The sequence below is a fragment of the Cyprinodon tularosa genome, unplaced genomic scaffold (genome assembly GCF_016077235.1).
Source record: "Cyprinodon tularosa strain WSP-4 unplaced genomic scaffold, ASM1607723v1 ctg276, whole genome shotgun sequence".
NCBI lineage: Eukaryota > Metazoa > Chordata > Actinopteri > Cyprinodontiformes > Cyprinodontidae > Cyprinodon > Cyprinodon tularosa.
The window spans coordinates 168,776-186,270 of NW_024038981.1; the positions used below are offsets into that span (position 1 = coordinate 168,776).

Consider the following 17,495-nt stretch of genomic DNA (forward strand, 5'->3'; position numbering starts at 1 on the left):
GCTGCAGTCATGCTTTCTCTGGGAACTCTCTGATCGGTTTAGAGAGATATATCAAAGTAGCCCTGAGAGTGACAGACAGGTAAAGCTTGAATGCCAGCAAACGGCGGGACAAACTAAGACACAGAATGTGTGTATACAGATGGCTCTGCCATAAAAAGCCTCCTCGGTGGTTCGTGTGAGGAGACTTCCAGCTTCAGAAATAAAAACTGGGTTTTCCTTGGCAACTGTGTGCAACAGTCTATCTAAAAATTTCCGTCAAATTTAGGAAAGATGATTTTCTTTTTCTTTTTTTTGTGAGCCAGGAAAACCCATTTGTATACAAAGAAAAATGTCAACATTTAATATTAAAACAATATCAAAACATCAGAATTTGTATTTAGAAAAAAAAAATCAACATATTAGACAAAGACATGATGAAAACAGATGGATTAACAGTTTTTGTCATTATAATTTAGCATATTGCATTAAGAAGTCACCTGGTAAATAGTTCAATCCCATCTAATTAATATAAATATAATCAATCAGTGAAAGCCTCAAAGAGCATTCTAAACATGCAGCTTTGTGAAGACCAAGAGACATCTGACGGGGATTAAGTTCTGGAGACCTTTTAATATGGGTTAGATTATAAATAATCAGAGTTTTGAACCTCTCAGAGGCATGTTTAAACATCCATCCATAGTAAACATCACATTGACAGTATCATGATGTAGGGGGGCTTTACTTTAGCAGTGACAGGGACGCTGGTCACTTAACAGGCAGTCAGACAATAAAAATGCTTTAGATCAAAGCCCAGACTATTCTATTTGAAACCCTTAAGCAAGACCTGTTTGGTATCCACAAATTCTAGCTAACCTTAAGCTATTCTGCAAAGAACAAGCTAAACTTTTAGTCACTAGAAGTCAATAAATCTGGTCAGCCTAAACTTTAAACAGCTCACAGAAGCAAAGGCAAACAAAGCTGCTGTGGGTGCACTGATTGCTAACTCAGGGGAGCTGAAAACAAATTCACACTTTAGAAACCAGGCATATTTTTAGTTAAAACCTCCCAATTGTGCACTGCTTTGGATATTTCTATATTACTAATTAATGATGTGAATGTAAAGAGAAAAACATTTTTAAAGCAATGCTGAGTTAATGTGTAAGCTAAAGGATCAATGTAATATTTCACATATTAACTAAAACCAGTCCCTTTATGTGTGTCTATGTGAATATCTTCTTTCCTAACACAAAATAAACAAGGCTTCCTGTTAATGGCAGTGTGGTGAAAAACCTGCTCAGCTTGATCTGAATCATGTGACTGCTCAGTTATGGTCTGACAGCTAAAAAGTGTGATTTGACAGCGCCTATTTGGCTGTAGGGAGAGAGAGAAAAAAAAAAGAAGAAAAAAGCACGGCATGTCAACATTCCCACGCTGGCACCGTTTTCTCAACTCAACTGTGTAGTTCCCTGCTGTTGCTAGGGAACCAACGGGTCTGAGATGGCCAGTTTTAGAAAATGTTGCACATGTCGCTGTGGAGATGTTGTAATGGTAAACAAATGCAGGTTTGTAGCTTAAACCTTAAGGTAAAGATGCTGTAGATTTAAACATATATATATATATATATATATATTATAAACATTACACTAAATGAAAGTGGAAATAATCCAAAAATCTAATGTAAAGTCTGCAAACCCGGTCTTGGCTGCATGAGAGGACGTGTAAAGATACAAGCAGAGCAGTTAGTGTTTAAAGTTACAGCAGCTCCTGCAGGGAGGGAGATCTAATGTTTAGATCAATAACCCAATAGTGGCGAAGGGGGAGAGGTTGTCACAGCTTTCTGCCAGATTCTGTCAGTATGTGAGTAAATTCATTAAAATGGATAAAAAAAATAAGGCTGTTGCTTTTTATTTTAGTAGAGGTGAAGGTTTTCAGAGCTTTCCTCCCATCTTCATCCCTCCTCTTTGTCCACTCCAGAAAATTTGGTTTGAGCTTAGGAGAGAAAAAAGAAGATGTGTGCGATGGGTTTGTGTGACTGAGATGCAGAGACTGAGACTTGCCTGGACCGTGGTGCGTGCAGGTCAGAGGGGCATGGATGATTGGAGGTGGACAGGGACTTTTGGTGATGGGGACGCGAGGAGGAAGAGAGGACGGCGGCAGCTGAGGCAGTGGAGGCTCGGGAGCCCGGAGTGTTTAGGCTGGCATGGGAAGGGGAGGGGAAAAAGGAAGAGGAGGAGCACCCCGCCCGGCGAAACACATCCACACAAACAGACACATCATGAGGCGTTTGCATCACACACACACGGGCGGGGTTTTTGTGAGGGTAGGTGGGAAAGTGAGGTGGAGTATGGTTAGAGGCAGCATTTATAAAAAAAAAAAAAAAAAACAGTCTGAGAGAGGTGGGGGAGAGGAAAGAGAGGGGGGGAAGGAGATGCATGCAACAAAAAGAGTTGGGCTTCGTTTACAGTTATCTGTGTGGCTCAACAAGAAAAGAAATCAAGCCACAATTAGAGAGACACGGCTTTTTGTGTTTTTTTTTTTTTTAATCTTCGCACGAAAAACACAAAAGACCAACTTCAGTGCTGTGATTTGATCTAGCTGAGACAAACCTAGACAAAGGAACTGCAGCGATGACAGAAATGTGCAGAAAAGCAATGAAATCTAAAACATTCTGAGAAGAAAAATGCTCAAAGCTTTTAAGTTCTGCTCTGAGCACTGATTAGCACTGCTGTGCACAACGTGGTCAAACTAAGCTTCCCTTTTCAGAGCCCTTCCCTTAACATTTAAGCTCATTACATCCTCAAAATTAACTGTATTTCATCAAGAATTAGTGTGACTTTGTGACAGAAAGTAACCAAGCTCCCCAGAGACAGTAAAGCCTTTTCTCTAGCAGCTCTGCTCATCCAGAGACTGAAACTTCTACTTTTTCTTTGTAAAATAGCTCAATCTAAGGCAGATTAGATGAAAAGCCTCTGAAGTATTTTTTTTCTATGATAATCATCTCCCCCATCTCTACTGAAGAAAAGTCTTCCCACTGTATGATGCTGCTACTAGCGTGTTTCAACCGAGACACTGTTGTCTCCAGGGCGATGTGTAGCCCTAGTTTTTGCATGTAGGCCTGAAAGTTTAACCACCTTCTTCTTTAGAGGTCAGATTTGTGGGAAGGATGACTAATAGTTGCCCCATCAACTGAATCCCTGATATAAGCTGTGGATCTCAGCACCTCCTCCAGAGTTACCATCAGATTTGTGGCTGCATCTCTGAATAAAACTCTTTCAGCTGTCCCGTACTCTCGTCATTTTATTCAGATCCAAACTAGGCTACTACACGTCTCCAAAACCTTCTCCCTGACCTGCCTGCCTGCTGTGTTCCTTGGTCTCCTCTACCAAATCTAATACACAGATAGACTAATAAATTAATTGTACAGCTACTAACATCTAGTTCACATAGGCATATACCAAGACCTGCTTTAGTTACAAGGTAGCGTGTGTTATTGAATAAGCTCTTTGCATTATAGATTCGATTTGTTTACACTCCTGTCTCATCTAGCACTGGCCTACTTCTTCCTTTATTTGTTGTTTTTGTTTTGTTTTGTTTTTCCTTCTGAACCCAATCTAAACCTTTGAGGTCTGTTTCCATCTCCTTAACGTTCCTGAACTACATCTTGAAGCCCGTGTTTAATTAGGAAGCTCGCCTAAATGCTACAAATCTCTGCACATTACTGACAGCTCTGACTTTGTGTAAACACAGCAAAGGGAATGAAGGAGAAAAAACAAGAGCGTGCACAGTGAGGGCGCTGTGCATGCTCTTGTTTTCTTTATTTATTTATTTGGTTTTCAGAGAGTGGTACCAGAGGGAGAAAGAGAGGGAAAAAAGATAGCTTAAGAGAGAAAGAGGCACAGTTAGAGAGGTGAAAAAACAAATTATTACATAGAAAACAAACATGATGGAGGAAATATAATCATCTCTTTCTGATGAGGATCAGCATGAGGAAGAGTCACGATAAAAAGGGAAGTTATCCTTTTATGGCTATGGTTTTTATTTGGACATGAAGGTTATCAGGTTTAAATTTAAATTAAGCCACACAGAAAAGCAAACTGTGGAGAAACAATACGCTCCCTTGATCCTCCATAGGCAAAGTTTGGGGGAACAAACAAGGAGAGAAGCAGCTACTAACCAAATGCATTCACAGTTAATTCGATCAGCTAATATAGTGATGCTAACAAGGCTGGAGTTTTTAGCAAAGATTGAAATGAAGCAAATTCTTCCATTACCAGTCTGGTTAAGGTAATAACCAAAGAATAAAAAGTCCATCTCATTATCTCAGGAGAGGAAGTCCCGGAAAACTGACTCTACATCTCTTAGGATCCACCTCAGCTAGCATTTTAAACACTAATGTTGGTTAACAGCACAATAGCAGCTCCTCAATTTGAATGTGAAGCAGGGTGGCAGAGGGGGGATGATCTGGCATCATTCTACAGCCACAAAGACCTCGTCACTTTGTGGACATCAAGTTGACCTTGAACTCCTCTGTATATTAGAGCTGAATCTATGAAGCAAATTAATCAATCATTAAAGTAATCATAATCTATTACAGTAATCTGTTAATCAATGAGTATATAGACTACTAAACATCCCATTTGTTTGAAGACACTGACTCGGAGCAGGATTTAAGCCAAAAAAAAAAAACAGTTCTTTTGCATTGAACAGGCCTTTGACTCATTTAAATTCTTTTAATTATGTTAACTAAACACTATTTGTATTTCCAGCTCAAATTACTGGTTCTGTTTTTCATAATTGTTTTCACATCTATATTTAAAAAATATGTTTCTACTAACTAGTTCCAGTCTCTGCCAAGCAGGGTTCACTGCGTTTTGTGTTCCGGAGAAAAGCAGATAATAAAGCAATGGCACATGACTAAGAAGATGATTTGATTATGTCGGAAAAGACCCTCCATCTTATCAAATTTGTCACTCTGGTTGTGGAAACAGGAAAGAATCTGCAAGACTGACAAACAGCTTTAAATCCACAATTGTGAACTGTAAAAATCCTTATTTTAATGGTTAAAGAGGTGTTTGAATTCTTTATTTTACATTTAAGTTAGATTCAGTTTAAATTCTGCTTATAGATTTATCTGATACTTAAGTAACTTACAAAATTAAAATGAATATATTTATCAAGTTGAAGCTTATCTTTAAATCACCATTTAATTCCTAAATTTCAGCCACCATGGCTTGTCAAATGGAATAAAGCTTGGTTAGCTTGCATAGCCTCTCGAAAACAGACTAATCATCATGTTTGCTAAACCCACTCCCTTCATTTAAAGCCACCATCCCTGCTGCCACCCGACTTTACAACACAACACTTCAACAGCAATAAATTGTGCAATGTATAAGGTGCAATTACTATATGATACACTGTGCAATAACCTGTTATATTTTACACCCAGTGCAATACCTACATATATATAAATATCCATCTATACAAATACCCATGTAAAAACCCTGTGCAATAACCCTGTATAACAATCCTGCTATGAAAAAAAATAAAAAAGCTGTCAGATGTGTATATACTGTATATACCCCATGCACCTTTTTCTTTCTTTGGCACCTTATTCTCCTCTTTTTGACTATATCTCTCCACTGCGAGACCAAAAAATGTCAATCAATCAATCAATAACCAAACGAATAAGAGCATTATGTGCTGCACCACAGGAAGCAGACATAATTAAAGAAATAAAATACTAACATAACAATATAAGTTCAAGAAGTTATTTTTGAAAAGTTAATCTGAATTATGCTATAGAAAAATTACAGAAAGAGATTGTGGACAGATAAAAACAACAATTTTAAAGTATTTCCTGTCAAAGGTGGATCCTAATTTCCTAAGAGTTTATTTACTTAGTTTTGTCAAGTTACAAAAATTTAAACCTAACATATTTTATGGACAATGAAAAATTAAAGGCAAAACATAAAAGGAAAAAAGTATGGGAAAAAATGTAATCTCCTTTTTCAGTCTCATTTTGGAACTTGCTTTCTCAGCAACATAACAGAAGTCGGTTAAATAAATATGCAAAATAAATAATCCAGCAATCTAAAAATATGCTAGCAATACTTTCTGTTAATATCCATAATATGGATGTTGAATTTAAACAACTTTAATAACTGATTAAGACCAGATAATTATAATTGAAGTCCTAATTTAACAAGAATAAAGAGGATGGACTTTCATTTTGCCATAGGACTGATGCAAAAAAAATAAATCTAATCCTAATTATCTCATTTCCTTAAGGTCAATTCATAAAACCAAACATGAATTGACAAATACATTTTTAAGTATATTCCACTGTCCTAAAGCCACCATTAACTGCCACTACTTTATTAATTTACTGTTAAATGCTAATGTTAATGCTAACACGAGTATCAATATTTTGCATTAACTCCACAATAAAATACCAGCAATCTAATTTTAGATTGGACTGGACTGTATCAGTTTTAAAAAATGCTGACTTTAACATTTGAAAATTCTTGAAATTTGAATCGATACCAAGCCCTATTTTACCGTGACTCTTCCAAAAAGTAGAAGGAAATTATTCCATTTACAAGTTATGCTAATCCCCTTAAAAAGAGAGAGGAGGGAAGAGAAATAGGAAGAAAGATTAATATTAAGACAAGGAGAACTGAAGGAAGCAAAGAAAGGAGGAGTCTGAGAAAAGTAAGAAACTCTGGGTCCACAGGGATAAGCGCTCGGATAAAAGAAGACCAAATTAAGAACATTAGAAAAAGCCAAGAGGGAGAGTTGAGAAGAAGAGAGAGGCAGGCAGAGTGGGAGGGGTAGAACAAGAAAAAAAAAAAGCCCAAACTTCAAAGCATTAATGATGAACATAAAAAATTAATGCAACTTCAAAATAAAAAGCAGATGATAACCAGTATGTTAGCAGAAACCACTATAGTTAACAGACCCACAGTAATTTAAAAACATTAAGCAATGAGGTCTCCAATGAGCCCTTCATCACCAGTCAGTACTGATGGAGGAAATGAAACAACAAATGGGATCAATCAGTGAAAACTAATCAGATATATCTGTGCACTTTTTGTTTTTTGTAGATAAAGTACTGTGCTGGGATTGAAAGGATCATTAGAGACCAACAACATGAACAGTAATAAAGCAGTATGAACGCTGTGTCACCGCTGGGATTAGGGTTTGGCTGTAATGTTTGATGCTCATGAAAAAGCACACAAAGCATATGACTGGTTAAGCATGAGCTGTATGTGTGGGCATGAATGGTGTAAATACGAAAACTTGACGCACCATTGATGATGGGTACAAAATAATTACCGAACTGCATTTACAAATTTCTAGTTCCAGTGCAGACAAAATGTATTTTTTGTCCGAACTGGAAAGGCCTAAAGCAACGAAGGAAGAGTTGGAAGCGCGAGCTAAATTTAGAAAGAGCAAAATGAGAGGGAGTATCCCAATCCCAGGGGAAGAAAATGGGAAGCCCGTTTCATAACCTAATATTATAGACTTGTGAATCCTTTTACTGTGTAAGGATTGTATCCCTACAACTCTCTGCTCTGACTGGTAGGCCTCTATAAGATCAGCACTGGGAGATCTGTAATGTAAGGTTTGGCCTAAATTCCCAGGAGGGCCTTATTTTCACGTCCTGGAAGGGCCTACTCCTCCCTGAGCCAGCTGGCACCAGCCAAGGTCCAGGGATCAGCGACCGACATGGCTTCATTCACAAACCAGCGTAAGGGGCTTCCAGTAGCAGGGGAGCGGTACAGCCTTCCTTTGGGGGACTATGTGGGTGTATTTCTCCTAAGACATTAAAATAGTAAAGCAGGCTGAGGGTGTGCGTACCTATCCTTGCCGTTCTGAATGCTCTGACCAAGTGTGGCTCTCTCAGTCAGTGGAGAGTTCCGACTACGGCTGGTACCGGTGGAAAGGATGCTATTCTGCAGAGACGGAGAGAAACAGGAGATGATATAAGAATCAAGGCTCTTGCTTGCTTTTTCAGTCAAATTCTCATAATTTCTAGCTTTCTGTCCCTATAATTTATGGATGGCCTTGTACTCATGTGTCAGCATTTTTTCTTTTTCAATCTTTCTCAAAGCCATTGTAAATACTCCCTAATTAATGACACATTCTCCTCTTTTGCTTAGAAAGTACTCGCTGCTTTGCTGCTTCTGTGTTTAGCTCCGTCTACTTGGTAGAACTAGTAAGGAGCCAATGCTGCCAGAGTTTTCTTTTTTAAGCTGTTCTCCTTCTTAGCCAATGAGAGAAATATGAACGGTGGAAGGCAGGACTCACAGTGGAAGGCGTAGCACTCTTTTTACGATCTGATGGGACCAGCGGACTGGCCCCGACCCTGGTGGTGGAGCTGCCTGATGAGCTTTTTCCCCCAGAATCCTCCGCTGTCGATCGGTTGTCTGACTGGCCTCCCCTCCTGGAGTAGGAGGAGCCTATGTGAGGACAGAGAATGAGTGAAATTATTTGAATTTGTGAGGTTCAATACAGCCCTGAAGCTCATTTGTCCCCTTTTCTTCCTTGAGACACCCCTGTTTTTCCACACATCACTCGAGCATTGTCTCTCAGAGAGAGAGAGGCATAAAACAGGAAAAAAAAAACTCCTATCACCTTTGTCCTCTCACACCTCTCATCACACTCCATGTTTAAACAACTCAAAAGAGTCTCACCCTGCTCAGTGGTTCTGCGATTCTGAGCCTTCTGGTTGGACGACACGCTTCGCTGTACCTTTGAAGGAGGAACACAGGTATCACGTTATATAAAACAGGAACGTAGATCGGTCAGATTTCTCTCTTTTCAGCAAACTCATGAACCCATCCAAAGTTGCATGAAGAGAGCATGACTGGAGTGCAAAACAAAATGCTTTTCATTTATCTACTTAAAATAAAAATATGTTATATAACATGTTAAACTCTATGAAACTAACCTGAGTTTGAGGGTGTCAAAACTCAAACTCTATTTATTGCTGCCAATAATGTTAATTATGTTTCTCTCTGCTTTATTATCTCCAAGGAGAGTGCCTCTTTGTTAAGCTTGTTTTTGAACTTTCTTTCCATAGAAGGTGCCACTGGCACAGAAAACACTCAACACTGTATCTCTCATGGACAGAAGGTGCGTTCAGAGCGAGTGCGGTGTCCATGGTGATTTCCACCAAGCCCCGCAGGTAGTTCCCCGTTCTGCAGTTCAGATGTACAGAGTTCACACCCTCGACCGCATCATCAAATAGGAGCTTCAGCTGCGTGAAGCTGACACGCCATCCACGTGAAAAAACTGAGCAAATAGACTGATTGGCTATTGCTTTTTTGTCTCAGGTTTGTGCGGATAAATGTTATTTGTTAAACTGAAATAGGGATATCAAAGATATCAACTTTCCCCTCAGAGTCCAGTGGATATTTTTTTTTATTTTTACGGAATGACTATGACCTGGATGACTGAGAACCTTCATCAGCATATTTCCCCTCAGAGGTCAACTATCCCCCCATTAAGCTCTAAATTGAATAATTGGGAGTAGAACTACGATTCATTTTTTGGAAAGCCCCTAAAGCACTGAAAAAAAAAAGTCAATTTGTTTCATCCAGAGCTGCGTCTGGATGGTTGGATTTGGCGGTACTTCCTTGTATATTTACCCACGCAGAAAGCACAGATGCTGGGCATTAACAGACCAGGGTCTGAGCTGGAGGTAAGGGATAATGAACAGCTGAATTAAAACAGCTTTTTTAAAGCCACCTAAAAAAAAACATTGAGAACATTCCTTGTTTCTAATTTTAACTTTTTTTTCCCCCTCTATATTCTATTGTAATTGAAAAAATAGCATTGCCTACAACCAGTCCCTGATTGACTGCCGTGCCACAATTTCATAGAATAGTTCAGTTCATTTAAACTTCAGCAATCACTGCTCCTCTCTTTCCATGCAGTGCTGCTGCTGCTTTAAAGCACCTCAGCTATACCTAGCAGTGGTGTCAAAAGTACACACATTTGTTACTTAAGTATAGATACTGCCGTTTAAAAACACTCTGGTAAAAGTTGTAAAAATTATCAACTTGACCTCTTTACTCAAGTAAAAGTGAAAAAGTATGTGCTCCAAAAACTACTTAAAGTATAAAAATATTAAGTAACCTTTAAAAAAAAAACAGCCAGATGCTGCTATATGAATTGAAAGCTCAATTTTTTATTATTGCGAAAAATTGAGATAGGGCCAAGGATGAGGAAGGTCTTGCTGGTCTCCATCTCCTGATACGCTCTCGCCTGTGTCTGACCTTTCAGACATTTCAACATCTTTTTCTGAATCCGACATTGTAGCATGGCATAGACAATTCGTGTTTGCAGAACACCTGCTTGCTTCTGATGATTTCCTTTAGCTAACCAATGAGTGTTTGCGTTATATGACTCATCCAATCACAATGGTTTTCACTAGATGTGGATGGAGCCAATGATCTGCATTGGATGGAGCACATGACGTGAAATAAATATTTGTAAACATTCAACCGAAGCCAAGAGTAATGAGTAATGTTGGTTTTAAAATGTAAGGAATAGAAAGTACAGATATTAGTGCAAAAATGTAATAAGTAGAAATCAGAAGTAGAAAGAAAAATAAGTAATGGAGTAAAGTATAGATACTTAAAAACTGTACTTAAGTACAGTAACAAAGTATTTTTACTTTGCTATCTAGTAGCATGGGTTGACAGTGGAGCAGTGAACGCCCACACCGCGCAGGAGTCATCGCTGCTTCCCTTGCATGGTTTGCATAGGGATACTATGTAAATCCGCTGCCCTCGCCACGGACACCACTCTGTCTGAATGCACCTTAAGGGCTTTCTTTCTTTAGTATTTAGCAATACTCTAGCACATAGAAAGTACTCCCCAACCATTTATAGATCTCCCTACTACCAGGACAAAAATCACTGACTTTGTTTACAATCTTTGTTAACAATTTTCCATACACAGTACACTTAACCCCAAGCATTTTATCTTTTACGTCTCCTTTCTGTCAAATGAACCCCCATTTATCCAAAAATTCCTATGAAGAAATTAACTTTAAGCTCTACTAACTTATGCGCTGTTCAAATAAAATAAACTAGAGGCTCTTTTTTAAACAAGCAAAACAGAACTTTTTTTTTTCTTGTAAAACACATTAAGAAGAGATTTGTCAGCAATTTGTGTTGAGTGGCATCAAAAGGTTTACCCTGTGAGGTGGAGACGGGGCGTTTGTGTTGCTGAGATCAGCTCCTGGCCTTGCTTTGAGGGGTAGTTCATCCAGCTTAGAAGGAAAAGCAAAATTAGTACCAGGCACATACACAAACTACGAAAAGGACTATTGGTACTTTTTGATTCTTATGTAAATACTGTTCCAATAGTAGGAACACAACAGAGACCTAAAATACAAGAAGAACCTGTACTCTGTACCTCAGAGTTCCTATAGTCTAGAAGCAGGTACGTCGCCATAACTTCATTGTACTTCTGGTTCACCAAAGAATCCTGGATCTCCTCTTGAGAATATCCCATCCTCAACATTTTATCTGCAAACACATCAAAACCTTTTGCTATATTTATAATCACCATCTGTCACATAAAAAGGATACAAAGGCTGGCTTTTGTAGGTCAGATTGTGCTGTTATCTACCTGTTCTCTTAGGATCTTTATAATCTGGCTGAGGTTCGATGTAGGGTTTGAGTTCATCCTCTTCATAGCCCACATTCATCCATCTGTCCCTCATTATCTGCTGCTGGGATCAAACAAAACATACAGGATGACTAAGGGTTTCAAACAGGAAAGAATGGCGTAACTAGGCTGACACAGGTGCATATCAATAATTAATAAGAATAATTATTTAATTTTGTGAATTTAAACCACAAAAATCTGATAGATTCATTAAACACAGAGTGAACGTTTTTCATCTACAATAATTACTTCCGATTATGGCATACTGAAGTTGAATATATGTAATTCAGTTACACATAAACAGGCATTCTTTTTGCATACACACCTTCCTTTAAAACACTTTTTTCTTTCACTAGACATTCCAATACATAGTTCCCATGTGATGTTTCCACAGTTTCCATTCAGTTACTTTGACTACCGGGGAGTATTTTTTATTTTTTTTTGTTATTACGAAAACAAATAAATAAATCTTGGTCATTTTTGTTTTTCCATGTTAGGCAAAAAAAAGTTCCCAACATGCAAGCATTCTCAAAAATAATGGAATTTAGTGTTGAACTACTGGCTTGGAAACATCGAACGCAAAGATCAGCCTTCAAAAATAGAAATAATCTGATCCAGTCACACAAAAAAACTCAACCGTTTATTATGCAGTGTCAATTTTAACTGTATATGTGCTAGAACTATTCAGTTCATCATTAATACGCCTCTGTTGTCTACATGGCAAACACTCGCTCTATCCGGGTAGTAGCCTATAATAAACTATAATTTTGAAAATTAATTCCTAATTAAGAACGTCATAAAAATGTGCTAGTTAAAAGAGCTGACAATACATTAGTAGTATTGTGATAGCTTAGTAGTTTACACTGTTGCCTCACAACAATGGATCTCTCTGTTTCACACATGTAGGAAGTAAGTATAATATTTAGGAATATGAGACACAGACATAAAAGGTCAGAGCCAAATTAGCTTGCTGTTCTCACTTTCCTTGTGCTGGTTGACAACGACCGTCTGACGTACAGCTGTCACATCGGCCGACTTCCTCATTATTGTGTAGGTCACAAATTTGATTGTCAAATATATAAATGATTGCTCTTAAGTAAAATCATTATTTGAATTTAAAAAATTCGATTTTATTGTTTGAATTATCGAAAAGCTAATTCAAGCTGAAAGCTAGCTACCTGAAAGTTTTTGCCTCTAGGGGCGCTAGATCTTTAGCTTCCAGATTTAACGCCCTTGGAAGCAACAGAAAACAGACATTCTGCCTAATAGCAGACCACTTTGGACCAAGAGAATACGAAGTCATAGAGTTAATTATAAATTCAAGGACACATACACAACTCTAGGTTATCAGATAAGTATCATATTCTGTGCTTAAGTGAAGCTCAAACCACTGTAAAGTGAGGCTCTGTCACATGACCCATTCAGGGACGGATCCAAATTTTTGAGAGGAGCATCAACGTACACAAAGTGCTGTACAAAAACATGAAAAATTGTTTAACATGTCTCAAATTAAGCTAATATTTGGGTCAAAAGTTACTAAGTGTTGCGTAAACAGGAACAGAGCTACTTTATGGAGCTCTGCGCATAAAAAAAGTTATATCTTTGTTCATTCTTTTTCACATAAATTATCGAAACGACTTATTAGAATCAGAAACAAAGGAATATTTATTTCTAAGCATGCACCGAATTTGAAAACAACACCTGGATGTAAAAACCCATCTTATAAAGATCTTCATGGTTAACATTAGCTGCATTTCAGACACAACTGGAACTGAAAGTATTTTTTCCTTTGATATTACTAAATAAGCATTTACGTGGATTTATTCTAATAAATCAAAATGTGACACAATAAAGATTCAAAAATCAACTTTTTGTTTTCTACTGTTTTTCAGTTAGTAGTGACCAAAAAGAAACAGAAACCAGCATGTATACACTATACATTCACACATTTTTGCAACATATCCACATAAAGCTGATGAAACGGTCTGTAAGCAAGTGTGCTAGGAAAACTAACTGCTTGTCATCATATTTCCTATATTATGAGTAAAAATCGTGATTGGTGGGATTTGCTGTTTACTTTTTTGGTGGCAGTGTGTTGTGTGAATCGATGCATGGCTGCCTACCTCGAGGCTGCCTCTTTTGGAAGGATTTAGGATCAAAAACTTCTTCAGCAAGTTCTCACAGTCGGTGGACATGTAGAAAGGAATCCTGTATTTACCACGCAGCACACGCTCTCTCAACTCCTGCACAGTGACAAAGACATTTTAAGTGGAGGGGTTAATTTTTTTTATTTTTTATTTTTTTTTAATAAGTAGTTATTCTTAAAGCAGACAATCAGGTCTGGTTAGATCAGTCTGAGAAGCTGTGCTGATTTCAAAATAAACAAACCGATTCCTCAAAATAAAAGACATTTAAAAGGACAACCACTTCTCTGGTATTTCTATAAGTATTTGGTTCTTTCTGCTTTTATGAAAACAAACAAAACAATCGGATTTGAGAAATTAAAAGGGAATCTAAAAGTGAACAAATTCAGGTCTGCATCAACAAAAACTACAACATAAAAACATTTCAAGCCCAGTGAGTAAAATTCAGATAGATGCAGTCCCCTTTGTAGTAAACATATGTTTACACAGCAATAGCTAGAATGCGGTTAGCACACAAAATCAATTTCATCACATTTAAAGCCAGTCAGTTCTCCTAGAATGAGTCATTGGAGTTCTGAAGGTGAAAAGGTGGTCTGTGTTTCAGTAGTTCATAGACAGCATTTAGATTGGTTTACTTTCAAAATAAAACCAAGACAGTGGTGGTAAATGATTAAGATCTGTTTTTGTTTTGTTTTTTTTTACAACAAAATATAAAAAAGCTCAACAAATAAGTATTCTACTGCTGCAGATAAATCTCATGCTGAAAGTGTTTGAAAAACCGAACTATGACTATTTATTTAGTTAGAAAATAAAGCTGCAATAAGAAAAAGCAAAAGAACAAAATGGAGATCTATTATTATCAGTTTGATTTTAATAAATTTTAGCAGTGTCTATAAGCCATCACATTGTGCTGTCCTACAGCATTTTACAGAGCTATAGGGAGATCCCTATAGGTCATGTCAAACTTGAGGTAAGAAGGCCCTCAAGAGCCAAAAAAATGTCAAAAAATAAAGACATATGTTTTTTTAAGTAAACAAAGTGGCTAAAACTGTGAAATAAATAGAACTTATAACAGTCTACTAAAAGACTAATGCTAACAGGTTATGATAGTAAAGCACTGCGAGTGTGATGGCAATATCAAAAGTTTTAGTTATACATCCGAAACTGACTGTTTTAAAGATTTGATACCAAAGTGGATGAATTAAAAATATTAGTTTGACATCCCTCAATCATCCAGGGTGTTAACTCATCTTTTTAGATTGTGATATAGATTATTTTATCTTAAATAGGATTTAGATGCAGGGGAGAAAATAAAAAAGTCTGGTATCTCCTAAAGATGCAGAACTTTATAAAACTAATAAGATTCCCAGTTTTATTTTTTTTTTTTTTTTGGGAACAGAAAGAACCCCATATCTTCACAGTTCTTCCAAAACACAAAGAGCATATGAAAAATATTTGTGATGTCCCGTTGTTAAAGCCTAATCTTTTGATCCGAGTGAAGCACATGGCTTTTTCAGTAAGACCAATTATAGTTTGATGATTTGTGATGGTAGGACAGAGGTTCTCCCTTCAACTGGAGTTCCAACTGTAGATTTTTATTTTTTAATCCCTTCACACTGTCTGGAAAATATACTGTGCCTGGTTGCTATAGGAGATGAGCCTATTTCTCAGTCACCAGTCACTATCGATCAAAGGTTCTTAGAGGCTCTTATCAAAAAAAACAAAAAGTCACATTTTTGATTCAAGTTTGGTAAATTATATTTAACAGGAAATGCAAATGTAAATAATTTAATTTCTTTTCAAAAATGAATTTATTTTAGGGGTACAAAAAATGTATTCCGATGGCTTTAATGGGCTAAAAGGAACAGAAACAAGCTGAGAAATACTGCAACCACACACAGAATGCAGACGTATGTTTGCGTGACTAACAGGAGCACAAAACAAACACACTTCTCCTCCCAACCTTGAGGTTTTGTCCATCAAAGGGCAGCGAGCCGCTGACCAGCGTGTAGAGGATCACCCCCAGGCTCCAGACATCCACCTCAGGTCCATCGTACTTCTTGCCCTGGAAGAGCTCTGGAGCTGCGTAGGGTGGGGAGCCACAGAAAGTGTCCAGCTTGTTCCCCAACGTAAACTCATTACTGAAGCCAAAATCGGCTATCTTTATGTTCATGTCTGCGTCCAGCAGGAGGTTTTCCGCCTGAGGCAGACATAAAGAAAAAACAAGTGAATTATCGCTTCAATACTCAATATAAACAAAATGTTTTATTCCACTTCTTCCACACAATCATCTAAATGAAAAGTAATTTTCACAGTTTTGTAAATGAGTCTAAAAAATACTTATATTCCCTTTTTTTATAACCTGAAGAGTAACATTGGATCAAACGAGCTTGTTCAAAGTGATCGTCTGGGGCCGTGAGGCGGCGCACAATGGGCAAAGTGAGCCGCCACTGCTTTTACCTTTCTGTGCGTCTTTTTATCTTTAAGCCTAAAGCTAACCACTGAGTAAGGAGGCTGGGTTGCCTAGCAACAGGTGTGCTCTCCTTTTCATTTGCTCTGAATGCTCGGCAGCTTCTGTGCGTTTCTGGGTGAATGAGCATGAACTACTAAACGGACGTGGTCTCGGAGCTCTGATCTGAAAATGAAAGAGACCGATCAATGCTTTTTTTTTTTTATGCATCTGGGTTTATGACTGTCTATCCTTAAACCACAATATAAAGAAAATACAGCATGATCTAGTACTATTAAAACAGCACTACAGAATTATTATGTTTTATTCATATTTCTATATTTGATGCAGATGTCCACATGGAGAGAAAAAAGGCAGATGGCTTGACTGTCACTGCGGTTATAATTTTATGTACTCATGAATAGCTGAGCTTTGTTAATTACAAACTAAATCTTAATTTGATATCAAATATCAAGAAATATAATTTCAGAGAGCTAAAGCAGCAGTTAGCTAACATCTTATCGCAACCCATGTTTTACAGGAAAGATATAGATGGTGGTAGAGAAACGAAGTATAACAAATACCAGACAGTAACGGTAAATATAATTGTGTGAATATAAAACTGTGATGGCTGTTGGTTTGAATTTTAAAAACAAAGCGGCTGATATGTGTAATGTTCTTCCCCCTGTCAGCCATCAAACACAGCTGACTTATGGTGAGCAGCAGCTGGTGAGCAAGGAAAGCTCTGGGCGATGCTCCGAGTTTGAACAGCAGGAACCAAGCAGCACACAATTTGGTCTGTTTAAGCTACAATTGGATTATTTTAATTACCTGACCAGCTTTTAACTGTATGCTAACTAAACAATCTGATCCACATTAAAGCTGCAGTCTGTAACATTGAGGAGAGAGCAGACTTCGACTGAAAATTTGAAGAAAAACAGGTTTCACTCCACTCCCCCACCCTCTCTGCTTCACTCATGCCCCACCTCCAAGCTCCACCCCTCTCACAGCATCTGCGCGGCTACCGCATGCGACCAGAAGGGGGTGGGTGGGGGGGTGGGGGGGGGATTCAGCGTGTGTGAGCTGTGATTGACACTCCATCAGACGCTCCTCTGGCTGTGATTGGTTGTTTTGACTCGTCCCGAATTATTCTTTCCAGATTGAAATACAGGCAGTAGGCGGTACCAATTGAAGCAGTTTTTTTCACAGGTTACATATCACATGTACTGCTGTCTGGG

At 37.9% G+C, this 17,495-nt stretch overlaps 1 protein-coding gene across 15 annotated transcripts in view; it reads right to left on the reverse strand.

Moving 5' to 3' along the window:
- Positions 1-17,495, reverse strand: part of mark2b (MAP/microtubule affinity-regulating kinase 2b) — a 66,803-nt gene that overhangs the window by 13,473 nt on the left and 35,835 nt on the right. For 8 of the 15 annotated variants that reach the window (XM_038290106.1, XM_038290105.1, XM_038290113.1 and 5 more), the window contains 9 exons: positions 15,772-16,008; positions 13,788-13,907; positions 11,626-11,728; positions 11,410-11,540; positions 11,189-11,263; positions 8,676-8,733; positions 8,290-8,441; positions 7,840-7,934; positions 2,037-2,174 (listed from right to left, as the gene is read on the reverse strand). In XM_038290106.1, the coding sequence (XP_038146034.1) occupies positions 2,037-2,174; positions 7,840-7,934; positions 8,290-8,441; positions 8,676-8,733; positions 11,189-11,263; positions 11,410-11,540; positions 11,626-11,728; positions 13,788-13,907; positions 15,772-16,008 (1,109 nt within the window). The remainder of the gene's footprint in view (positions 1-2,036; positions 2,175-7,839; positions 7,935-8,289; positions 8,442-8,675; positions 8,734-11,188; positions 11,264-11,409; positions 11,541-11,625; positions 11,729-13,787; positions 13,908-15,771; positions 16,009-17,495) is intronic. The other 7 variants (XM_038290119.1, XM_038290111.1, XM_038290110.1 and 4 more) reach the window with 5 other exon arrangements.